At 40.2% G+C, this 27,186-nt stretch overlaps 1 protein-coding gene across 2 annotated transcripts in view; it reads right to left on the bottom strand.

Moving 5' to 3' along the window:
* The window catches only part of MACROD2 (mono-ADP ribosylhydrolase 2), an 857,698-nt gene that overhangs the window by 344,578 nt on the left and 485,934 nt on the right, over nt 1-27,186 (bottom strand). For both annotated transcript variants that reach the window (XM_035322711.1, XM_035322712.1), the window contains exon 6: nt 16,331-16,452. In XM_035322711.1, the coding sequence (XP_035178602.1) occupies nt 16,331-16,452 (122 nt within the window). The remainder of the gene's footprint in view (nt 1-16,330; nt 16,453-27,186) is intronic.

Genomic DNA, 27,186 nt, shown 5'->3' with positions numbered 1-27,186 from the left:
TACAGGTTCCATACCTTCAGAAAATTTACCAAATTAAAATTTATTCTTACTCCTAAACTAACTGACATTTGTCATAAACTTAGCTCACCGGCCCTAAATCCAGTTCTTTCAGGACAGGGCTTTCCTTGATGCCCACAGAACCCAGACCATTTACAACATGAGGCTTTCCTGAGCCATCCAAGGAAAAAGAAAAACCAAAATAGCTAACAGTCTAGGGGCACTTTCCAAAGACCACCTTAAGGCAAAGGCCTGGACACCCACTCATTGCAATTAGTGTTCTTTTTTCTCAATACAAAACAGTTCCTCCCACTGATGGAGAGACCTGAGGATATTAATAGCACCACTAGAGTTTACTAATTATTGTAGAAGCACTTAATCTTGATGCCATTTCTCTGTAATGAAATTCAACCTCTTCTGGAGACCAGAAGACTCTAAGATCAGAGACAAACATCTCAAGCAAGGTGAAAACTTCTCCACTGTCACCATCCCATGAGCCATGCACACGTGACATACCAAGGTGAAAAATGCAGGCACAATGAAGCAGCAGCCCATAACTCTAAGGGCAGTTTAATTAAGCCTCACCATCCATACATTCATAATATAATACATGGAATGGTCAAAAGGCCAGTGCATCAAATAAACCTCTCGGAAGTCTGAGTTCAGCATTACCAACAGAGGCCACTAGTCCCACTGTACCTCAAAAGCACTAAGCACCTGTGTGTAATTACTGTTCTCCATAAGCATTCCTACAGTTTGAGGCTTGCCTTGGGCTTTCCAAGCTTGTATTTTTCAAGCTTTTCCTGAACTACGCTTAGGTTGCATTCACTCGCGAGTATTTCTGCCTACTCTCTATCCTCCACTTCAGATGTCGCAGAAGAAATACGTGCTATTCACAAATCAGAATATGAACATGGGAATTGTTACCTTTAACTAACAAAATCAGCCCAAGATAACTAATGTTTTATTCAGCTGGAAACACTTTTATCAAGCCCAGATCATTATTTTGGTACTAGTGAGAATTAAACTTTGTATTTTATACTCCGAAGCCTTTTCTAGAGCCTGTCATTTAACTAAAACCTCCCCGACACTTGTGTAGCATTCCATGATTCTCCCCAAACTACCTCGTAAAGATTTGCAAGGTGCACGCATTTGTTTTATAAACCATCTCAGCTCTCCCTCCTCTGGCAGGACTAAGTACGAGGGCTCCAGCAGAATGTCATTTTGCAAAATGATGCTTTGCATATTTATTCAGAGAAGTCCTGCGCTTGGGGAAAACGCAAGGGCTGGCTTTCTTAACAAGGAGATAATAAAGAAAAATGGTTTCATTTACTTAAAGTACATCTGCACTGCAATGGAAAAGTAGGATGATAAATCGTACTAACACACCCAGGCTACCCAGCTCAGGGACTACAGGTGGTGCAGCTACAGCAGAGCTCTGTTTGGGCTAGGTTCTTGAGCACAGAGCCAGGACAGGGGGGCTTTGCAGGCGGGATTGACTCTCCAGCCATCACAACTGCTCTGGAATCAGCCTGAGAACTTTCCTACCCAGCTGAAACTTGCTGCAACATCTCTGGAGCCCCATGGGAATTTCCAACTGCCTTTATAGTAGGAGAAACAGGAACACTTAAAACCACACTGAAATGCATTCATCTCAGGTGATTTTGTTACACTCAAAAAGTTACCCAAAATCATGCCAGGTAAATACTTTAACAATTAATATCGATATTATATCTATATGTCTGTATGTCTGTAATATCTATATGTCTGTAGTCCCCTTCAAACAAGGATAGAAGCTCTGGATTAGGCCTTCCAAAAAACAAATCCTACTTAAGCCAAATTTGCAACAGAAAGGAACTCCCCACCACCCCCCACCCCCCCCCAAAAAAAAAAAAAAAATTAAATGAAGGAAACATACCACTGAAAGCATGTGCAAATGGTGGCGAAAAATACCAGCAGTACATGCTTTTAATAACACTGATTGTTAGCAATCTGAATTCAAGTCAACAGTGCAGCAGATGATTTAGCTCAGCACCCTTAAATTTATCAGGTGGGCTGGTCCCAACACCTGATTACAAGCTGTAGTCATCAGTAGCATCAGGCCGAAGTAGAATTAGCTGTTATTAATATCAACTTCTATGGGGAAAGTCCTGAAATGAAATATGTTGGTTATACATCCTCTCACACTGCAACTTTAGGCATTTAAATGAACCTATGTCAGACAGCATTGCTACCTTGCAGTGGTTTTGTGTTTTAATTTTATTTATTATTAAGCAATATGCTTCTTGGACTGCCAAATAGTTGGTGGTCTAATGAAAAGATTTATTTATTTATTTATTATGATTCCTGTTATTTAGCACAATTTTAAAATTTGAATTTGTCTAGATAGGGTGCTGTAGTCTTCTTCACTTTCCCAAGAACACAGGAAGCTGCATTGTCTGAACTGGTGAATTATAAACCTTCAGATACTAATACCGCATCCAAAAATTCAGCTTATATGCCACCATCCTCACCATCGTGCCAGGATCACAGAGACAAAAAAAAAAAAAAAAAAAAAAAAATGCATGAGATAAACGAGAATTTTTATGCATTTGCTGTTTTAGTTAGGACTGGATACAACTTTGCATCTATATAATGCAGTGCTCTGGTTCAACTCAGCAGCTCCGATAGCCAAAGCCCCTTCGTAGCTTTTCAGAGGATTACAAAGAGGGTAATAATGAAGATACGTGAAAATGCAGAACAAAAGGGAGATGGAGAGAGATTAGGGAAATGGATAAATAAATGCCCTATAGAATTTAACATTATAAAACACATTGTGAGGGATCAAAGAAGGGAAGTATGTAAATACTTAAAAGGAACAAAGCTACAGGCAATAACGCACATAATGACTCAAGATTGCAGTAAGTAATAATATGATGTTTGGAACACAGTGTTTGTCTGTTAAAGACAGCAAATATGGTACCACAGTACGTAAACAGGGGATTAGAATGCAAAGGAGACATTAATGCAGCAGAAAGAAAGAAAAAATGCCAGTTTGAAGAGTTATATTTGTCTTGAGCTTGTCCTTGTCACCAAACTTTGTCTCTGTGTATTTGAGATTGGAAGAATAGATAAGAAAAGGTCAAACAGGAATGCCTGTGAGTAGCAGCTGTATGAAGAAATGCTTTGCACCCCTGCGTATTTTGTTTTGAAAAACAAAATTCTGATATGCAATGATCCAGTTGGCAAAACCACTCAGACAAGGACTTAGAAAGGACATAAATAAGGACTAAATAGGAGATGGAGGTTTAAGATCAATATCAAAAACATTTTGGTAATCCAAAATCATAAGTAGCAACGTGTCATCCTACAGGACGCACATAGGTACACAGCTTCGTGTATCACGCAAATGCCCAGATGTTCAAATTCAGGGACATGGCAAAGGGGAGACATTTCAGCTCCAACATGCCAAAATAAAGCATATTTACAGGGGTGGCCAGGAGGAATCTAGGTCACCCCAAAACAAAAAACAGAAAGAGTTTGTATCAAACTAGCACCGCCTGCTTACAAGCTGGGAGGATCAGTCCCATCACAACTATGCCAGTGACATTACCTGCACAAAGCCTCTCTCTGCTCTGCTTGGGGAGGGATGAATTCCTCAGCAGGGCACACCAACAGGTAAGGGATATAAAAAACTTGCTAGGCTTCTGTTCTTACCTTCCATATATGCCCTGACACACTTGCAGTTTTCCTCTTTGCAAGGAAAAAAGAAGCAGTGGTGTGAAGAACTGCACCATGTTAATCAAAATGCAGCAGCAGGATCAGCTGTTGAAGGAGAACGTGTTAAGGGATAATCCTGCCCCAACACTATCCAACCTTTCTGACTATTTCATTTGATTTAAACAAAAATGATCATGGTACACCTACTCCTCTTCTGGAAATGCACAGCTGTGTGCAATTGACACGGGTAAAGATGTAGCTAATAAAGATTTAATCCAGACAGTACATGCGAGAGAAAGCTCAGAAACGTGTGACACCTCGAGGAAAAGCCCACCTAGGAACAGGCTGACTTCTTTCCTTAGGAAAACATCTGCAATGTTGTATTTTCTACGCTCCAATTTGAAATAAATATATATGTATATTAATAAGACCACTAGTAAAGCTCAAGAGAGCTGTAGTCTACAGAAAAGTGTGTTCTGGTCTTATAGTTTTAGTTTAGGCGATCATTTCTTAGGAACAAAAGAGAAGAGAAAAATATTTCCTTTACCTGTAATTAACTCAATTTAAAACTAAAATCTCTCCCCCTCTCAGGAAGTCTTCCTATGGCAAGCCACAGGAAGTCATGCTACAATAATACCTTTTTTTTTTTTTTTTTAGTTAATTGTTTCCTTTACCATAAATACTAAATTTGTTATATTTGCTTTCATCTGAGCTATGAACAAATCTCTAAATCCTAATTGGCAGATATCACTAGGATCTGATAAGCAGCTCAGCTTTGACAAAAATACGGCTGCTTAAACTGTTTACTTCAATACAGACTGCACACACTTTATACTTGGTGAGAACAATTTTTCCAGTTAAAGGAATATTTCATCAGAACACAATACTGAAGTACCAGTCATATTATTTCAACTGGATTGTTCAAATTTTACTGCTTTTTCAGTGTACAAGCCTAAAAAATAACATGATATCATTATACCAAAACAATATTAAAAAATCTCAGGTAAGGGTACAATTTTTGTAGTCAACTACTAGTAATTGCTACTTCTTAATGCGTAGCTATGACACAATATATCACTACTGTACAGTGTACGTGGCTCAAAGTGGTTATTAGCCATACAGGGAGAAGACATTTAATGAGCTGGCAAATAAGGCTCATAGAAAAAAAAAAAAAAAAAGGCCCTTTTGTTTATTTTTTCAGAACTAATTCACAGTATATTTATTCTAATCCTAAATAGATATCATGCTGCAATATAATACATATTTTTAACCTCTCTAAATATTACAATGCCCATCCCATACAAAAAAATAGTAATTTCTGTTTTTAATAGTTTATTTCTTTGCTTTATATTAGCTACGCAAATATTGTAATGTTCAAAACGATCTTTTTTCTAATATGCTATTTGAAAAATAGACTGGCTCGTGGAAAGAAGCAGATAGACATTTCACGCTATAATTCTTTGTACAGATAAGTGAAGGCAATGTTTAAAGAACAACAAATAGGATATACAGAAGACTCTCGAAATTATCAGACAAAAAATGTCAAGTGACAGGGATCTGGCAAGCACCACGCAGTGCTAAACCACAGCATCGCACTTTCTTTTCCCCATCATTAAGCTGGGGGGTGAAAAAATCTGATAGTGACAAGCCACTATCTGCCAGGCAGCCCTTCATACATTTGTAGGCATCTCAGAGGGTACCTCCAGCAGGAAAACCTGTGAATGAGCAATTTGTAATTCCACCAGAATCCAACTCCACTTCTGATGGAGAGAGTCACTGCGGTTCATGTCAAAGAATTTGACCCTGTTGCAACTATCATTTTCCGTTACTGCTCTTGCTGTGAATCCTATGAGTCTTAACAGGGATTACACCTTCAGACTGTCCTTCTGCAGCAAATACAAGCCCTCCAAAAGAGCCCACAGACTGCAAGCAAGATAACGAGGAGAAGGTCAATGGAGAGACACAAAACGATGCCTTCACACAGAGCCTGATAGCCACAGCTATGGGCTTTGTTAGGAATTTGTATGTACCACCAACGTGTACTATTAATTTCCTTTACAAGGACTTGCTATTCAAATGTGGACAAATCATCTTGAGTCCAAACAACCGAGATTTATTTGCAAATAAGAATTCCTCTAGTCTACTTTTATAAACTTTCTTTTTCTCATTTTTCTATCAAAATGAAGATTTTACAGTGCAATTTCCTCTGGACAAACATAAATCATCCTCTTCCCCTGAGCGTTACGGAGTACACTTTCCAGAAATCCCTAGTTTTTACGAGCTGTCTCTCATAACTAGCATCTTGGTCCACTGCCTGACAGATTTGTACTTTGTCCTTCCCTAATGAGACAGGTCCTCAATTATCAAGCTAACAGGCCATGTTTCTAAAAAGTTTCAACCTTTTAAGCACAGGATTCCCACAGGGTGATGGGTGAATTATCACACTTGAAACCCATCACATACACAAACTTGCAAAATTTATTCCTTGACAGGCCATTTCCTTTTTACTCCTCAAGTTCAGTTTTTTTAAGCGTCTATTCCATGTTTCAGTAGACAGAATAAAACCAACCAACCTTCATCCCTCTTTTCCATCACAAAATCACCAATGTCACCGAGCAGCTTCATCACCATCACAGAACAAGCAAATGAAGAATCATGACATAATGCAACCTGTTTATTAAAGCAGAGCCATTATTTCTTTATACTACCTAGACAGCTGTTTGTGGGCAGACCAGTGGGGTGGAAAGGCTACAGTGACTTTGTCTTCTGATACCACCACTTGGTGCAGTATCTAAGCTCCAGCATCATGAGACCCACCTGATGGCAGGAGTTGAGCACTTATTCATTTTGGGGCTGTATTGTCTTGGTACTCAAAACATTTCTGAACACCTGGTAGGAGAAGAGGTACAGAAAAAGGGATATCCCTATTCATGCCTAAAGGAAGAGTTGCATCAGCTCACATCATCACCACAAGCAACTTGTATGTGGGACATAATTAAGAAACAAATTTGTGGCTGATCTAGGTATCCCTCTGAGTTGCCCCTACCACTCTTGGTCATAGGATAATAAAACACCATAATGTGTTTCAAGCATCAAAATAAAAAAATCTGCTTTGTCTAAGAAACTGTACACCAAATATGTAACTGCACAGTGGCAGGAACAAAATATAAATACATTATTTTTCAAAAAAGTGCATGCAAGCCTCATAGATATTACTACATGTGCTATATGCACACAAAAAGCTGGTAATCTTCTCCATGTTTGCACAAAACCCATAGTGGTGAGCAAGATGGCTAGCGAGATAGCAGGAGATGCAGAAATCAAGTGCATTTATTTCAACAGGAAAACTTTTCCCAGCAACACACCAGCAAGACAGAAAAAAATAAAAAAAAAAAAAAACAGATCGGGGGAGAAAAAAAAAAAAAAAAACGTGCAACTACGTGACCAAAACAATACCAATACAGAAGAAGCAAAACCATTTTTCTTAAAGGAGTTCTGTTGGTTTGTGACATAAAACATTCCATGGCACTCTGCACTGCACAGCAGCTTTCACAGCACCTAGGCTACCTGCCGATTTCCATGAGGCTGATGGGGCTCATCCTTTTGGCTTTGGCAGCCCTTGGGCTTTTAGCAGCAGTTAATGTGTTAACAGTCCAGGTTTAAACAAACGGTAGCAGCTTGCCCACATACAGACCTTGCATTAGAGCAGCAGACCTTCAAGCTCAGCCAGTCACAGTGCTCTGTGCTGCTTTCAGGATGCCTAGACCATCACAGATCATTTACACAGGTTGTAAGAACATTTTTGGAAATCCATGAACCCAATAATATGACTCCTTTGACCAAGTACCCTTTCCATTCACCAGCTAGATAGGTCATGGTCAGAGGGCATCAGCACACACCAAGATGCAATCCTTTACTTCGACCCATCCCAAAACATCTAGAACATCATGGTTCATGCTTCAAACCCTAAGGATGACTTCAAGTCCTTTTCCAATCTTGCACCTAAAGAGACAATAAACATGACAGCAAGCAATGGCACCCCCAGCTTTGGTACACACATTTGCTATGTCTCAGCTCTACTGAAAATCACCTGTGATCACAAGGAATCTTCATTTTTCCCCTTCAGCCAAAGCACAAACCCCTCGTGGAAAATACTTGTCATGCTAACTCTTCAAAACATACACTGATGGATCCATAATATTCTTATACAATTTTCCCAGTGCTTTACCATCTTTCCAACCAGGAAATTACTCAATCACTGACCTAGAACTCCATTCCTACCAATTCAGACCATTACTTCTTGTCCTATCCTCAGACAATTTGTTAACTTGCACTCTTCAGCAGCCTTTCATCCATCAAAAATTATCTTCCTCTTCTCACCTTTAGACTTCTCTCTAGATTAAAAAAATATAATTCATTCTTTCACTATTTTTGATACTGTTTCTAGCTCCCCAATCATCCCTGGCTAAAGAACTATCTCCAGTTCCCCAAAACAGACATAGAGCAATAAAAAAAAAACTTCATAGGCCTTACTTGTTCAGGTGTCAACACTACAGCTGCTCTTTTCTTGGTTTTCCCAACAGTGACTCACTTCTGATGCATGCCCAACTACAAACTCCAGCTTGTTTTCTGAGGAACCTCAGACTAGGGTTACAGTCATTCTGTAACCTTTCTTGCTTTAATAAGTACCTCTCTTTAGGTGTGACAAACTACACTTGATCTTGTTGAATTCCACCTCATTTAATGAAATCCTTATTGAATCACATTCCTTTTTCTGCAATCTGCCAAGATCACTTTGGAAGAAATGGCTGGGAGAACATGGGATAACTGACAGCAGATTCACAATGGGTTAACAAAAGCAGGACTAACTGTAGCAATTCCTGTATCCAAAAGATCACAACCTCCTGAACCAATGCAGATGTATGAAGCCAAATAGGTTATTTATGGCCAATTAAAACCAATGCAGCAGCTTTAATTTTAAAGACATTATCTGGAAACTATCTAAGAGGAGAAAAAAGTTAAGCAAAAAAGGAGGGCTAAGCTGTTTGAAAATGTAAGATCAGTCCTATCATAAGCTTAAAAGTTAAACAAGTGTTTCAAAAAAAAAAAAAAAAAAAAAAAATTAAGTGGATTTATGATCCTGCAGAAATTTCCTTCCAAACAACTCTTCTGCAAGATGGATATGAATTTATATCAGAAAACCAGATGATAGAATAAAGTCAACCTTTAGGAATTTCAGACTTAACTCATTGCTATGGTAACACTCTCAGCCGGAAATAAGTTTCCTTATAATAAAAAATAAAAAATTACTTGACTTTTCCTTAAAACATAACTCTACATCATGAAAGAACAAGACAGGTACAGGCAATAATGTAAAAACAATCTGTTAGTCCAATCCTTTGTAGCAGCCCATTCCAAGTGCCTTTCTACAATTCAAGTAAAATCCCTATTTGATGAATTTTATAGTTTAGAATGGGGGGGAGGGGGGGGGAAGAGGGTCTCATTGAGAAGTCTCTTGAACATGAGACTTCTCAATGTTCAAGAATGATATTAAAAGATTAAAAGTTTAAGACCATGGGTTATAATAGAAGACTTAGGCATCACAGTGGCTGTACATCTCTGCTGAAATGAAGCTCAAAGACACAGTGTCCCCTATCAGAAGGAGAACTTGTTTGCAAAATAAATACAAATACCAAGAATACGACCACGTAACTACCAAGTATTTTTAAATCCCTGTCTACAGGTGGGTACAAATATCTAAGGCAATCAAAAGTACAGTTTAGTTATTTTTGCAGCACTATAGATTGATAAACAGCATGTACCTTTCTCAACATCATTTTGTGCACTGTTCTGAATAATTAACTGGTTGTGTTTATGTACAGATAAGTTATGGTAGTATTGGTATTAACTTTGTCAAAAAATGAACAATGAATAAAGTTAGAGTAAATGTCACTTGTTTGTGAAAAACACCTTCAAAAGGATATGAGTAGGAACTCCCTGTAGACTAATTTAATATGTATGTGAAAGGAATATTTCCTCAAGAAATCCTCAAATAATACCTCAATTTTAAAGCACTGCATATGCACAGCTAGTAATATGCACTGTGTACACTGACTTTAGACCCCAGATACAGATGCACGATGTGGATTTCAAAAAGCACGTTCCGACCTTGCAGAGCATCCTTTTGTACTAAGCACAGCCCCGGGGCAGCACGAGCATCCAGAGCCAGAAGAGATGCCTGCCCTCCCAGAAGTAGCCTGCCATTGCAGGTCAGCCTGCTGCCAAACAACTGCTTTCCGAAAGGAGCACCTTTTGCATTCACAGCACAGACATACAGGCAGAAAGACAGGTGGGTATTATTGGTTGTGTTGGTTTTTGGTTTTGTTTTTTTAACTCAATGGCAAGCTAATCTAGCAAGGCTCTAGAACAGCATGATCTCTCCCCAGTCTGACTGTAGGGATCCAACAGAAAAACTTCTGCCTTTTGTATCTAACCCTGTCAATACATTTGCTGGTGGTAATCAGAACTCTTTTGACAGCTCGCAAAGCTTCATTCTTTGAGGATTTCCTCTCAGTCCCACATTACCTGTAGTTCTCCCTATAGGTGGAGGTCACAGAGTGTGGTCTAAAGCAGGATACTTCTTGTTCAAGCTTTTCAATTGCCCCTGCCAACAGGAAGTGATCCCGAAGATGGCACTGCTGAATGCAGTCCTGAACAGAGTGACAGCCCCATATAAAACTTCTCCCTTTTGGTAGCAGTGGCAGAAGCAGCCTTTCTTTTGGTTGAGGACCAGCACTAACTTCCTTTTTCTGCAAATACACTAAAGACATTTAGACTGGGGTCCCAGCCACAATAATGCATGGCATTATTATTCATTATTATTTAGTTCTCTGTGTAGGTGAGAAAGGTCCTCTAACTACAGCCTTGACTGACCTCAATGGATTAAGATTTTTCAATCACAGGCAAAGCCTGAATGAAGTACTTGGCAGGGAAGAGCTTGGTGTACAGTTAAGTTCCAGGGTACCGAATGGCTTCAAAGCAGCATATGCAAAGCACAGCAGAGCAGGAGATCCTCCTAAGTCAGAACACACCAAGTAAATAATCTCTAACACTGTGTAAACATCGGACCAAAATAATCCTTCAAAGCAGCAATTACAACTCCCCTGGTCTGCCCAAGCTAATGATTAATTGGCATGTAAGACTCTTACAGAAGAAAAAGATACAGGCAGAACAGTTATCTATTTTAATATTTTTACCTGTGTTCCTTTCAGAGAATATTTGGTGCCTGTAATGTATTCCTAGTCTTTCAGACAGCAGAGATTTAATTGATGCAGCATAGCATTTTCTACTAATGCGTTAAGAGACCAACAACAAAAACCAATTTCTTACATTATTAGGCATTTATTCTGTACATTTCAGGAACTTAATTTGCTTAAATGCCAATATTTATTCCTAAAATAAACTCCTTGTATGACATTAAATATTTTTCCTCCCCACTGGACTGTAACTACTTAAGTGGAGATAAACAGAAACAATGCATTAAGTATCCACTTAACCAAACGGCTGTATATAGAACAGACCCATCCAGTGCAAAATGTTCATCCATGGCCAATGAACACACAAATAGTCAGAGAACAGCATACATGTCCTACAGCGGGCACAGCTACATCAACAAGTGCAAAGGCAAAAGAGAGGCGTGGTTTGGGGAATGCAGGATACCAAGCACACACACTTGGGTAACATAAAAGCTAGATGAAGTAGCTGACCTTAAGGAGACTGAAAATAGCTGATTCGACACTGGAAATTTCATATTGAGCGTAAAAGGTTGGGAAAAAGAAAAAAAAAAAAAAAAAAAAGGCAAGAGACAAATATCAGGGGCTGTGATTTCTCTCTGTACAATTCCATGGACAATCAAATTTGATCCTGAAACTCCTCTGCCATAATGGCTATGCAAATTCTTGCCCATGGCTGGGCTGCTGGTGCATTATGAACCTTGGCAATCATGCTGACTGGCATTTCATTATATTCCCTCATCTCATTGCTGGTTTTACCCATCACATCTTTTTTATACACTGAGATAACAGCATTTTCAGATGAGATTTCAGTGCTCCCTCAAGAGTTCGCACAGAGGTGCCCTGATCCATGCCTGGAAATCTCAGACACAACGCAACTGAAATTATTATCAGCTACACCATTTAACTGTCATTTTGTCATGCATACAGACTTTTCTCTCTCCCCCCTCTATAAAGCTGCACCTCACAATTTGCACGGCATGTCAAGATCATGGCAAGCCTCTCATCCTCAGGTGTAAAATATATTTATACACACACGTACAGTTAGGTTTGAGCTGTTCAGAATCTTATTCCTGTTCTCCCCAGCCTGTTTGGAACAGAGACTACAACCTCCGCGGCATCCATCATTTCTCTGTAGGCAGCTCAACAATATGTAATACCGAAACAAAACAAGTCACTGCTCTAAGTATATCTAATTTGAGGCTTATTATTCAAGACCATTTCCTCATTAAGCTAGTTTTCCACTACTCTTCTGCCTTTGACTGTCTGTGAACTGGGTTATTTTTCCCCACCATATGCTACCTCGTCTTTTCCCAAGCTGAGTTACTCTGTAGCTGTCAGCTTTGGTTCTGACCTATCTTCCACTCAAGTGAAGGCAGAAACTCCCTTCTGGAGCTGTAACGGATGCTAGATGAGGTTATATTTGCAGTCTCTGTAATCAATTGTCATCATATATCTCTGTCCTTTTCTAGTGTTTGCAACACTGCCTAATGTAGCATCATTTGTAAATGTAATTAATGAGCTGTTTATGTACTCTTCAAAATCATTAATAAAGATGTTAAATTAAACTGTGCTTAGCAGTGCACCCTGAGTCACCCTGCACACTTCTGTCCAACTTGATACATTGCCATTCATCACTACTCCTCATTCATAATGCCTCAAGCAATTCTGAATCCTATGGCACGATTCACATTCAAAACGGTTTTAACGGTGTTATTTTTTTCTTTCTTTTTTTGCATTAATTCCTAGAGTTGCTGTTTTTTCTATTTTGAAGATGAGCAACACATTCACACTGTTGCAATCCCTTAATGCCTTCCCACTTCCTTCTCACTTGCTATGAACTGTTTGTGCTCCAATGCTTTCAGGCTTAGCTAATTCTTTTAGCGTACCTGGGCTTGCTATCACCATTTCCTATTTATGTCAACAGCATACTGCTTCTACTCAGTACCTATTACAAAATTCTTCTGTTTCCTCTTGCCCATCCACATGCCTTTCATTTTTAAGAGGCAACCAAAATTTGCCATCACTCTGCACATCTGATTTTCTCTTCCTCATTTAACATGGATAACCTTTTTCCCCCCAGTTTATCTTGTTTATCTTCTCCCTAATGCAAATATATCTGATGCCATAATCCAGTCCACGCTGGTATTGCCTGTTAAAGTTGAGTAATTCTGTTCCCTGTAACAGCTCTCTAAAAGCATTAAAAATCTGTATTTTTTTCTCCTTTCTCTTCCAGTCTATTATATTGGATCTTGTAAAACCCACTTGCACTTTGTATTCTTCTCTTCAGACTTGCAGTAATCTAGTGCTCCTTAATTGAATGAATTATACATCTTAACTTTGCTCCAGGCTTGATTTGTTCATTAGCGTAGACCCTCAAGTAGCCTTTACTTCCCAAAGCATCACTGAAATCGCTGGACTTTGGGCTTTTCAGAACAGCTCACGATCTGTCATGTGGACTTGAAAATCCATATTGCTTGCTAAGCTTCTTAATGCTGGTGTGAATGAATGGCTCTTGGCTCCTGCTCAGCCTGTGCAGCTGTGTCCTGAAACTCTGGGTGTTGTGTATTTTTTTTATTATTATTTTATTTTTTATCTCAAGCAGGTGCACAGTCAACAGCTCCTAGCCAGCAAGGAAATAATCCGTGGATGATTTCCCCCATGGTCATTTTTTCTTACTAGAATATCAAGCTAGTTTTTAATGAAACCCTTGAAAGGCTTGAGTAGGACCATTCTTTATTATTCCGTGTTACATACAAAGCTACCACCTATAATGTCCTAGAATTACAGAATCCCTACAGATATGAGCATTACTAGGCATTGACTAATGCCCGGTGGTGTTTTCTTTTTCTTTCTTTTCTTTCTTTTCTTTCTTTTCTTTCTTTCTTTCTTTCTTTCTTTCTTTCTTTCTTTAATTTCATTATTTTTCTTTACTCACATCATTTAATCTCTCCCCCTCTCCTTCCCCCCTCTCCCGACTAATCTGAATGGCCAAAAGCAGCATGTAAACGCCCAGAGTCTGAAGGCAAGAACAAGGGTGCATCTGGGCACAACAGCACAGGGACCTTACTGCCTCCAATGTGAATCACAGCAGGAGAGAGAAATGCCCGTGTGTATAAACAGTCCTCGAGAAAAGTTCAGAACATCGCCAGATACTGCCTTCCATTCTAATGTAAGTACATAGTGTTAAAAGAAAAATACAATCATAATCAATTAATAACTCTATTTGGTATCAGCTTTCTTTAGTGGCTGGATAATGACAAAGATAGGGCTCATTGGGCAATATGTTGATAAGTATAGAGAGGATTTTATTAGCAGGAAGAGCGTGAAGAGCACAGTTTGATCCAGAAAAGAAGTAAGAAATACTTAACTGCTTTCACTCAGTAGGCCACATCTAAATTGGGCTAAAATCCCTGTCTCACATGTCCTTCTCAAAAAATCTTTGTGTTCCAGTTTAGGAAATTGTATTATATATTTTATATTATATTTATTTGGTATATATTTAATATTATTAAATTATTATAATGTACTAACATTTTTATATGTTAATACCTTTCCCTTACAGGATATTTCACCCTATTATAACACCATTTGTCCAATTAACATTTTTTAGATTTAGTTAACATTCCAAGTTGCAAAACATACATGCTATCACACAAACAGCTGAAACGTAATTCACTCTTGGCAGCAGATTTGACAGGTAGTAGAGTTCAGCTAAATTAACCTAATGATGCATTGCTTGATAAAAATTCTTTTGCACAAGTAATCTGAACTTGAGTGCCTGGTATTTGTGCCGCTGCAGAAAAATCAGAACACCGTATCACTAGATCAACATCAAATGAATGCATAGAACCCTGGACTTATCTTCCTTTCTGAGCAAAGGCTGATCTTCAGGAAATAAGCTGTACATCACCACCATAACTACATACAGAGACGGAATACATTATCAACAGCAAAGTCCACTTAGCTAAAGAGTATTTTTTAACTGTTCTAAAATTCCACCTCATAAAGATCACATTGCACTATGATTTCCATAACAAATGGGGAATTAGCTGCAGAATTAGGGGACGGAATTAGCATACGTGTAGACATTTAACTGCCTATGTTACTTTCAAGCTGGATTACTTTGCAGCTAATTTTTTTTTGACAAACATAATTTTATCAAGCCATAGTATAGCATGCTACTGTACTTGAAACAGTTACAGAAACAGTGTTTTCCTTCCTTTCTTACCCACTCAGAATAATTTTGGTTTGACTTTTTCCACCAGACTGCATCCACCTACTCCTTCACAAATCTTGCAGTAATAATCTCACACTTCCCCTAGCTGGTCATTTATTGAGAAATGGTTTCTTTACAGCCTTTCTCTGTACCCTTTAGTTAAGGGCAACACGATATTTAATCATTGCAATGAGAGAAGATAGCTAAAGAAGGATTCTTGGCTGTTCATGACAGTGAGAGTCCCCTCCATGCAGGAATTTTATTTCACCCAAATGATGTGTGGCCAGAGCTCATGGTGTGCCAGGTTTGGCAACTGTGCATCTACATTTGCCATGCCTCTGCGTGGACATCCCCTGCATGGGGCATGGGACCGGCTGGGGGATGCACGCTCTGTGGCACGGGGACCCACATGAAGGCTACACCGCTTTGCCCCCTTCCACCACCTCCCCATTAGTGCCTGATAAGGCCACCTCTGCTTCACATGCACCTGAGCAGAGCCACGTGCACACATGTGGCCCTCTACACACTAAACTACTCACTTGCATGTTTGGCCTTTGAAAATCTGGCCTTTTGAGGTACAGAAGTGTAATGTGCACTTCAAGCAATCAAAGAACCTTTGCAATCAAAAGCAAAATCATATAAGAAGCTATTTTAAACCTATGATGATTTATTTCAGCAAGGGGATGCTATAAAACCCTGCCACTTGGCCAATATGCTTATTTTTAGGAAGGTACATTAACGGACAGAGTAAGCAACAATTAATCACTTCTCAGCTGTTGAGGCAGTGCTGCATACATTTATGCACTTGACCAGCAACTTCTTAGGTCATCTTTAGTAAATTATAGAGTACGAAATGGACAATGGGAACAGCTACTTACCTTAATGGGAGAGAGGTTTGTACACCTATAATTGTTGTACACTACAAGGCCAGATTTTCCTTAATTTTATAGAATAACCTTTTTCTTTGTGTAGCAATTATTTTGGCCAAATACATAATTTCTTGCTTTTTCATATCACATGCAGGCAGGAATTTCTTCTGGAAGCCAATTATTATATCAATAATTACACTATAACAAGTAAATAAAACCCTCCCAAAAATGACATGCTTGCATAAAGTACTTACAAGTGATCTGATGTTGTTTTCTTTTGCCAGTTTCAGAGAGGATTTATAGCAATTTGCCAAGTTTTCTTTATGAGTATCAGTAAGATGGCCTCTTGCGATTGGCCCAACAGTATGGATCACATCTGCAAGAAATGGGGAAAAAAAGGCATAACTATTAATTATGGTTCTTAAGATGGTTTATTACTTCAGCCGTGACTCCACAGAACTACTACGTTGCAAGTCAATCCATTCTGATATGTATGTAGACGTGAGTGTAGGAGCAATATTCTAAGAAAATGTCTTTAACTGGTAAACATATAATAAGCTACACTTGCACAAATTAAATGAAAATGAGAAACTGTAAATGCTAAATTTTGAAGCAAGAGTACATTTGGGCTAAAGGAAAAACCAAGAAAAACATGCTAAATATTTGTTGCGTGTGTACCACAATCCACACCCAGGACAGGTCACAAGTTTGAAACAGTTGCCCTCACCCCTTCAAGGTCTACTCATCAGGAAAGCTCACCACAAAACCTTGGCACATAAGCAGCGATACACAGGGATTCAGGTTTTGTCTAATATTTAAAACCTTTTCTCAGCACCCATTGGAAAAAAGGAAAAAATTGCAACCTATGAATGCTCTAGTTAGTCAAAGAATCTGCTTTCCTCTCACATCAGACCAGATGGAAACACTGTGCAATAGAACAAGAGTATCTTATTCTGTTTGAAGAATTTTAATGAACAAAAAGAGAAAGCACAGTCAGGGAGTATCTCAGGTACGATGCCTCGGGACGCATCAAAATCAGATGTTGCAATCAATCAGTGTCTTTAAAGTACTGTGAGAGAAATAAAGTAAAAAGCCTAGAGTAAAAAACAAACAAACAAACAAACAAAAGAGAAACATACAAACTAAAAGGTATCATGAAAAATTATTTCCACACACACACACACACAGACTTGCTGACTAGTAAACACATTTACTTTTCCAACATCATTCTTCTACACCACATGCAAACATGCTGGAGTGAGTTATGGTGGCAGGTACATCCTTCCTGCCACTTTCCCTTTATCGTCTCCTACAACATCCAGCAGCAATAAACAACGGCACCCTTTATTTGCAATGTTGGCTCAAAAAGGGATTCAGTCAATGCTGTACAATTCAGGCACCACCAGTCCCCTTGGGTTATGTTGTGTTTGTCCCATACGTGACAGGCTTCCAAGCAACATCTGCTGTTGTTACACCCCAAAATAATTTACTTTACTGTCAGATCCTACAGAATTCACACCATTATTGTTTGTCCAAACGGCCTTTTATTATTCCCCTCCAATCTATACCAAACCATTTGTGAAACTGGCCAAACATTAAAATGTCAGTTATCTTCATATTTGTTATTATTCCAGTCAGATGTCATCTGCCAAGTCCTGGTCTCTACAACTTAAAAGGCGGCTTATGTCCTGAAACAACGTTTTGAACATCTCCAAAAATTTCTTGATGTTAGCCAGAAATATTAGATATCCATATAACGCACATAACTATGCAGTCCCTCTGATCCTTCCAAGTTTCTTCACATACCTCCCAATAGCTTTCTATGTGTTTTCAAGAACCCTCTGCTTTTCTCTGTGGATTCACTCTGGAAAAGAGAAACATCTTGGTGGCCACCATCTTGCAATACGTCTGCCGTAGGAAGTACCTTCACAGTAGTTTTCTGGTTAATACTGAGCTTTTCTTTCAGAACTCCGTGCACTGATATTCAGTAAATAAAAACATCTAAGAGCATCCCAGTGCCCAGAAACACAGAGGAAGTGGCTGTGATGGAAACCTGAAACTAAACTTCCTAAGTACTGTGAAAACCCACCATACCAAGAAGTAAATAAAAAAGGTTAACTACTCTTCTTTTCATTTCGATCACAGTAATTTTCTCCAGTTGTGGGAACAAGACGGATAGATTGGACAATTTCTGTTGAGCGTCGCAGCTGCTGTACAATAACTACAGCAATCCCGCCCCACAGCATCTCAGGCAACTGAAACAAGAAGTAGGTGTTCAGTCTTGGTCTGCTGCTGATGGGAATGCAAGCAGGTGACAGAAACAAGTAGAGTGGTTTTACCCAGGAGTTCTGAAAAGTTATTTCACCAACATGTTTTAGCAACTACAATAAACTGAGTACTATTAAGACCTAGGAAGAGAAAGAAATAGCACAGCTAGTTTGAAATTTGCTTCTGCTTAGAGAGATAAGGTTATATGAGCACTTCCATTAGGAAAGACCATAATTTCAGGTGTCTGTAAACTGTAAGTACAGCAGTTTGCTTCAGGATGAAACTTTCCAGGGAAGGTTTTCATTTGGAAGCATTAGCACTTGTCTGCTAGCAACTTCAGAGAAAGAAAAGGCATCTCTTGACACATTTTTCTGTGTTATTTATTTTTGAAAGAGGCAAGCTGCAGTTATTGAGCACAGGGAAGGAATATACCAGTACATCTGACCTCAATCAAGGCTATTTTATGTTTATAGACACTAAGATCAGAGGTACTGCGATGCATTTTAAATTCATAACACCTACTAGCCAACAAGCAAATAAAGGAATGACTATAAAACTAACTTAACAGCCCAGAGTAAAAGATGAACAAAGAATCACAGAACAATTCTGTCTTTCTGCATTTCAAAGTATAGCTGCTCAAAAGCTGAAGCCTAATAGCTTAAATTAACAATTAGTTACTAACCAACAAGATGGGGGATTTGGGGAACAACCCAAGCACCAAATTCTTGCTGGAGTCCTTCTGTACAACACCTCCTCAACCCTTGTTAGTAGAATTTTCTTCACTCATTTAAAGTTAGATTCCATTTCTTTCATCTTCTGTTGTTAAACATTAACTTTAAAAATTCTCATCTCATCAGTGGGAAATATTTCTTGTCTTTTTTTTCCAGATTTTCCTGATTTAGCATTTTCAAGGTAGCTCATTACCAACCCTCTATCACTGCACCAGATACTTCATATAAATTGGTAACCTTTAATGTAATTATTGACTTTTGTGTGTTAATTTTTACAAGCTGAGAATAGGTGCCTCTTCGGACAGGACACTGAATATAGTTATAAGTTGGTTTATAATCCATCAAAAATATCATAATTGTTTAAGAATTCATCATGATCAAAAATTGCTTTTCTTAAATGCATTCTTATTCAGAAATATGTGACAGTAAGATTTTACAAGCAGAGCAACGTTAATAACATGCCAGTCTGTTTCTTGGTCAGCAGATGAACAGGAGAGTAAAGATTTTATTGTTGTACTTTGTCAATAAAATCTGAGTATCCATACATTGCCTGAACTATCTATTATTCTGCTGAAGCTATTCCCCAATATGTTAAGGCTTGAAGCCAGGCAAAATCCTTTGAGATTATACAGGCATAAAGCAAACAAACCAGAAAATAAAACTGATTCCACACCACCCCCAGCCCAAGAAGTTAATATATAAGAATCAGACTTCACAGGCTGAAGCAGAGCCGTTTATTTTTAATATAGCGACGAAGACTGTGTCAATCTTCCAGCGCATCTGTCACAAGAAAGTTTTGTTTCTGCTCTCATGTCCCTGTTCACCCAGCTGCACAAAGCTGGCAAAATTCAGATGCTGCAGAGCTGAAGGACGTGAAGACATCTATCCCTGAAAAAACTAACTGGTATCCCTGAGAAAACTGTAAGCTGCTGCCCTGCTACTCCAGCCACCCGCAGCAGAAGCCAGCCTCAAATGTAAACCCATGGCACTGCTGGTGGGACACAAGCCCCATATGATGGACTCCCACATCAGTCTACCCATGGCCAAAACAGGCATCCATGCTAAAGAAGCCAAAAGCCCTTTTGAAACAAGCATGACTTCTGGGATCAGACTCCAGTGATAGCAGGGGACTTGGATGGGGAGCTTGCACAGAGATGAGTTTTGCCCAGGAAGAATGCAAACCAGGGGAAAAACAAACAAACAAACAAACAAGAGCACCACCAATGACAGGAATGAGCACAATGAGAAGTTCAAGCCAATGTGCTCACAGAGGTCTAACAGCATGACAGAGAAGTGGTCCCGTCACCCCAAGATTCTTAAACTCAAAGAAATTCAGAGAAACACCCAAAAGACTTGTTTTGGTTGGAAAAGACTGGTAGAGATGCCTGCTACCAAGTAGCACTGGCTCTTCCTTGGAGCTCCTGAACTACCTTTGCTCTCAGGGTGTCCCTTAAGGAGGTGAAACAAGAGCAAGGGATACAGACAGCTCCCCAACATGTCTCCAGATGTTTTTTTTGTTTGTCTGTTTTTCAAAAAACAGGCAAAAGAGTAAAATTAGGCACAGACAGATCTCAGGGAATGCCACACTCACTATTTGTAACATTCACAATTTTATGTCAAATGGAGGGGCCAGCATTGCTTTGAAGCTTCTGATTTACCATGGTCAGTCTTCAGGCTGAGAACTTCGATAAGAGAGCTGCAGTCCCTGCCTTCCTAAATCACTTTCGCTGTCCATACACAACGGATATGTTTGCTCTCATTTTTAAGAGTACATAGAGGTGAAGAGCCCCAGAGGCAGGTGTATTTCCATCTGGGTTTCAGGCAACAACAATGGATCAAAGAGCTTTTAATGCTAATGAAACTACTCAGTATTAATGTTTATAATAGGGAAGGAGTTAATTTTCCTCCAGAAACACTTCCAGAAAAAGGTAAAGGTGGCTGAAAAAGCATTGGCACAGATGTATGCTCTACAGACATGCTTTAGCACTGCATTAGGGCTGACAATTTAGTTTTACTCTGGTATCTCTAAGGTTCATGTTGCAACATGTGGCTGATCCAAGGAGATCTTACTAAATATTTTTTTCTTACTGCTCTTTTTTTCCCCCTGTTGTTTGAGTTTCAGACTTTTGGTTAGAAATTCCGGCACCCAAATGGAGGACACACAGCATCGACACATCGCTTTGAATGCGCACAGGCTCTGCATCAGCTCGGCTTGTTTTCATTCAGTTTTTCTTCTTGTTTTTCTCTGAAGCACTATAATGAAAGCAGGCATCTTGTGCAAAGCATTAACTAACCTTGAGGTTGTAGTGGGTTTATGTGGCAAGGTTTTGGTAGCAGGGGGCCATAGGGCTGGCTTCTGTGAGAAGGATCTAGAAGCTGCCCCATGTTTGGTAAGGGCCCCACTCCTCACCAGAGCTGAGCCAGGAAGTGATGTTGTTTGCGCCTCTGTGAGAGCAGATTTAGGACGGGAAAAAAATGCTGCGCCACACAGCAGCTGGGAGAGTGAGAGGAGTGAGGAACAGCCTTGCAGGCACCAAGGCCAGCGAAGAAGGAGGGGGAGAGGTGCTCCAGGCGCCGGAGCAGAAGTCCCCTGCGGCCTGTGGTGAGGCCCATGGTGAAGCAGGCTGTCCCCCTGCAGCCCATGGAGTACCACGGTGGAGCAGGGTTCCACACTGCAGCCCGTGGAGGAGACCACGGTGGAGCAGGTGGCCCTGCACCGATGGAGACTGCGGCCTGTGGAAGACCCCTGCCGGAGCAGATTCCGGGCCGGACCTGCAGCCCGTGGAGAGGAGACCACGCAGGAGCAGGTGACCTGGCAGGAGCTGCTGCCCGTGGGGGACCCAGGTTGGAGCAGTTTGCTCCCGAGGGATTGACCCCGTGGTACGGACCCATATCTGGAGCAGTTCTTGAAGAGCTGCTGCCTATGGGCAGCCCACCCTGGATCAGTTCAGCAAGGACTGCATCCCGTGGGAGGGACCCCACAGCACAGGGGACGAGAGTGACCGAGAAGGAGCGGCGGCGAAGAAGTGCTATAGACTGACCATAACCCCCATGGCCCCGTTCCGCTGCACCGCTTGGGGGGAGGAGGTGGAAGAGGGAGGATGGGGGGGAAGGTGCTTTTGGTTTCTTTCCTTTGTTTCTCACTTCTCTAGCTCGTTAGTAATAGGCAATAAATCTTACTATAACTCCCTACGCTGAGTCTGTTTTGCCCGTCACGGTAATTACTACGTGATCTCCCTGTCCTTATCTCAACCCTTGAGCCCCTTTCATCATATTTTTTCCCCCCTCCTCTTTGAAGAGAGGGAGTGAGAGAGCTGTTGTGGTGGAGCTCGGCTGCCCACCCGAGTAAAACCACCACAGAGGTATAACAGGCACTTTGGCATTTAAAATATCCCTGTCCCTACTCAGCCATTAGTGAGAATAAATGTAGTTTACGCATTTAATCAACATTTGACAAGCACAGTGACTCTTCCCTCAAATTCCTACGCAGGCCAGTGAAAAATAAGACCATGTCTGCCTTATCATACAAGGCCTACACATAAAATGACCAGTGAGGCTTGTTTTCTCTGGCATCCTTCATTAAATAAATCAGTCCATAAATCTTAACTCACTGTTTTCCTCACAGCTGTGTATCCACAGTGCTTCAGAAAATGGGCAGAGCAGTGTGGGCCAAGAGGAAAAAAAAAACACGTCCAGCTGCAAAAGCATGAAGTAAGGTGCAGCTGTGACCCACAGACACCACTGATGTCACTTACACTTCCACTGTTCTCCACAGAAGTAACACTAATAGCAAAAATATTAGATTTTTTTTTTTTTTTCTCCAAACAAATTAAAAAGTACAAGGAAGTTTCTCTCACGTCTTCCCTCACAGAAGCAAGGGCAGCCCATTCACAGTGTTAACACGCCAGCAGACCAAGGCTAGGATCACTCACAGGTTTCCCTCCTTCATCCCATTCGTGCACTCACAGCCATAATTGTCCTATCTTGCAAATGCGTAATGAGGCTGTCCCCTGCCCATCACAGCCTGAGCCGGGGGATTGTTAAGAAGTGCACTGTGTGCTGTTGAATAAAAAATAAATTGAACAAAATGCCAGGAAATTTAGGGCACCATTTGTAAATCTTAACAGTTGATTTACAAAATAAGCACCCACCAGAAAATGTAGCTAGGGTTCAACAGATAGGAGGTGGAATTACCTCCAGGCGTTCTCATGTGCCCACTACCCCTGCTCTTGAAGAGCATGCGCAGCCTCATGCTTTGGCTTGAGTTTGCTTGGCTTGTTCATTTTCTCTTGCCAGTTACATGCACTCACACATAAAATGTGTGGTTTTGACATGTAATAAGCAACTGCTAATTTAAGTTCAACCTAGATGAATCCCCCAGGGCCTCTGCCTAATTTATTTACTAACATATGCCTCCAAAACTTGATTAGCTGAGCTGAATAGTTTACAAGCAAGAAAACATCTTTTGTAGATCATACAATGCTACACTTGACGTATGACCACAGCTTTCCAGTTATGAAGTATTTGCTCTGTATCTTCTCACATTTCTAGCTATTGCAATCATCAAAAATTTTGTAAAAGCACATCACTTATACACAGAGAAAAATTGCATTCATCAGCATTTATTTAAAGCGACTGCCTCAGTTTTTAGGCTTGAATCAATAAGCACAGCTCAGCCTGAACTCTGTCCCCTTCACAGCTTCCTACTGTGTTTAAATAGGTGTTTTGGATGAACCAAACAATGTTTCATTAGATGCAAAAGCTATGATATCTAAAAGCCATTTGTGTAAAACATCTAAGCCATTTTTCACCTAAATGGCATTGTCTGCCCAAGAAAAGGTAAAGAATGTTTACTGTTAAATGATTAACTGGTATCTTTCTTTGCAGGCTAGGTGTGTATTTTAAGTACGAGACGGCAGAGACAGACAGAAAGCAATAATCCCCGAGGGAGAGGCCAAGGGCGAGGTCCTTTGGGAGCTGCAGCAGCCCGTGCTCAACAGCCGGCGTTTAGCAGAGCATGATCGCTCAGTCTCCACGGGACGCTGAAAACACAGAGGGCTTGTTCACAGCGGTTATACCACCGCCTCGACAGCCGGACGGAGAATTAAGTCCCGCAAGTCGAAACCCAAGCATTTCTGGCACTCGTGGTCATCATTAAGGAGAAGGCCAGGGTGTGCCCACGCGATCCCAGAGAGTTCCTCTCCCATCGGTGTGCTCCCAGCTGCCATTGCAGCCTCCCCATTAGCCACCGAGACAATGGCAGGCTCTGTTCAGACAAGAGAAGAGGTGCAATTAAGAGACACTATGCTATATCCCGAAGTAATAGGTTTTACAAAGCAATTTAGCACTACGATGACAGATGTCAAAGCAGCGACTAGACAGACGGCCCCACCACTTCTATGGAAATAATTGCCTACATGTAAAACTGAAACGCGGCGGCTCCACTTGGGATATTCATAATGCGATGCGATATGAATGAACTTGAAAGGCACACGACGTGACTTTACATGAAATTACAACATCCATGACTAGCTTCTTTTTTCTTCTTCTTTATTCTGGACTTCTAACAGTAGCAGCAGAAATGCTTAATTGCTATCCTTGTTCACCTCTGCAAGTTGTCTATCCAAACAAAGACCTTACAATAACTAGGAAAACAGGACAGAAAATGAAAGTACATTGCCCCAAGCAGATGGAGGAAACTCCATTTTGCTGTAGCAACAGAGGAGCTCTGCCAAGCCCGGTCTTCACTGTGTGGCTCAGGAAACACACACCGAGTGACCTCCTTGACCCAAGTAATGCTCTCCACCTTTCTCCGACCATTGTTCCTGGCAAGTGGCCAAGGCAAGAGACAAAATACCCTTATCTGTCTTCTGGATTATTCTTTTTGAATGTAGGAAAGCACAAACCACAAAAGATTCTCTGTTTCTCTCTTCATCGAGCAGCGAGAGATGTTTTGGGGGGTTATTTGTTTTTGATTTGTCAAATAATTTAATTGGGCAGCTTTTCAGCACACAAAACTTGTTTGCTCTTAAATCGAGAACACTTATTCTTATAGACACTAAATAAGAGGGAGTTTCAGTCTGCTCTTCCACACAAATTTCAAACCAAAGTAAGTAGCATGGCAAAGGCTGTAACGCCATCAATGGCCACATAAATCCACGGTACGTTTAACCACACTTCACACTTGATTCAAAGTAAAAGCGTGAAAAAAACATGACCCTTAGAAAACATGCAAAACAAATCAAAACATGGAAACGTGCAAAAATATTATCAGTGTCTGTTTTTCAAATTAACCTTGGTTCCATAGTTTTGGAATTGTACTAAATACAGAGGCACAAAAATCTGAGATGCGCTAAAGCTCTCAGCTTCTGAAAACCCTGACCTCTTGCCACACTTGGGCTGTTTTTAGTGTACAATGCAATAACCCAATTCCACGAGAGCTGACAGAGTCACCTCTGCTGGTGCACTGCACAAGCAAAGCGTAGATACCTGCCTTTGGAAGGGGACACGACAAAAACCACGACTGGCTCAGCTTCACTGCAAACCATGATATCAGACTAACAAAATTTTGTCCAAAAAAAGATTTACATTCAGAACTGAAAGTCTTCAATTCTTCCACTGTCCTTTGAGTGGCAAACAGAGCTAGAGTGCTCTAATATTTAACATTGAACTATAGGAAAAGCCCTGGATTTCCTGGATAAAGGGTTTTCCAGTAATCAAAACAGAAATCGCACATCACTAACATTTCTTATTAAGCCACATTTTATTATTAGGTTGAGGTTGCTGCAGGGGCACTGAAATAAAGGAAGGCATCCCCAGAGAACTACAGAGAAATGACTAACAAGCCAAGGAGGTGACATGTAACACTTGCCTCAAGCATGGGAAATCTTGAACTGGGTCTCAAATAGAAGCAGGCTCCCTTTCAAGCAGAAGGCATCACTGAAGTCTTCAAGCGAATTTCTGAAGCCTAGATGAGGGCCGAGTCACTGGGTGCTGGCTGAAGATACCACATCTCCTCAGTCTCATGCTTGAAAGGTACTTATTTCCTTCAGGGGAGCCAGAAGAGCTTCATAGATAGCTATTTTTTAATTATTTTATCTTTTAATCAGATCACTTCAGGTAAAAAGATTTCTAAAAATCAGAGCTGTTTCTCTAATAGAAAATTTTATGGGATTCTTAAAGAAGCAATAAAGAACTATTTAAAGTTTCAAGGAAAAATTTATTATATTCATAGCTTTATTATGGTTCATCTATTCCTTGACGGTGACACACCACAAAAAGTTACCATGTTCATTTTTTCATTTACTTTTTCCGCACGTTCTTTTCTTGAGAATAAACTCCTTCCACCTTCAATATTGGAGCACACCTTTTTCATGCAACACTTCTCTAATGCATGTAACCTGCACAGTAGAAAATACATGCTTTTCTAAGGATTTTGCTCATTTTCATCAAGAAAGAAAAGTGATTAGATTACAGACTCTCCATGCATCTTCTAAAGAAACTAGTGGTAGTTATATCAGCCTGATTATCTTCACAATTTGACTCTTCAGACTTTGGAAACCTTGCTAGAAAATTAGTTTTCCCCTTGCCACAAACACGCCACTCACAGAATACAGATATGAAATGGTATGAACAGGCTGCGCAAGGACCTATCATCTCCCAAAGCAGAGTGGATGTAGAAGGAGAAGAAAGGTGGCAAGAAGTCTGAACGTGCTAAATAGTTTTAAAAATACATGTTCTGAGGTTAACAAGGCAGTTGAGGAAAACATGGAAACTCTGCTACTAGACTGCATTTTATACCGGAGATACAGTATTTCCCTCATAAGCAATAAATGCAGTGCTTATAGCTGTCAACTGGCAATCTGCTTGCAAGCCCGAGAGCACTCCCACTGAAAGCAGTGAGGCTATCAAGTGCCTAAAGATGAGCAAGGATTTCAGCAAAGGAAAGTGACACGACACCTTCCAGTATAACCAACTCCCTCAGAAATGTTTTCTACTGCTGCACCTTTGAGCCCATCAGAATGCGATAAAAAGAGAAGAAAATGAACTATTTATCAATTTTCCTCTTCACTATCATCACCTCTCCCTCCCCCAGTCTCACACAAACACTA

The sequence above is a fragment of the Oxyura jamaicensis genome, chromosome 3, assembly GCF_011077185.1.
Source record: "Oxyura jamaicensis isolate SHBP4307 breed ruddy duck chromosome 3, BPBGC_Ojam_1.0, whole genome shotgun sequence".
Lineage (NCBI taxonomy): Eukaryota > Metazoa > Chordata > Aves > Anseriformes > Anatidae > Oxyura > Oxyura jamaicensis.
The sequence above is the reverse complement of the archived record's forward strand: the minus strand, read 5'-3'. Positions and strand labels throughout refer to the sequence as shown.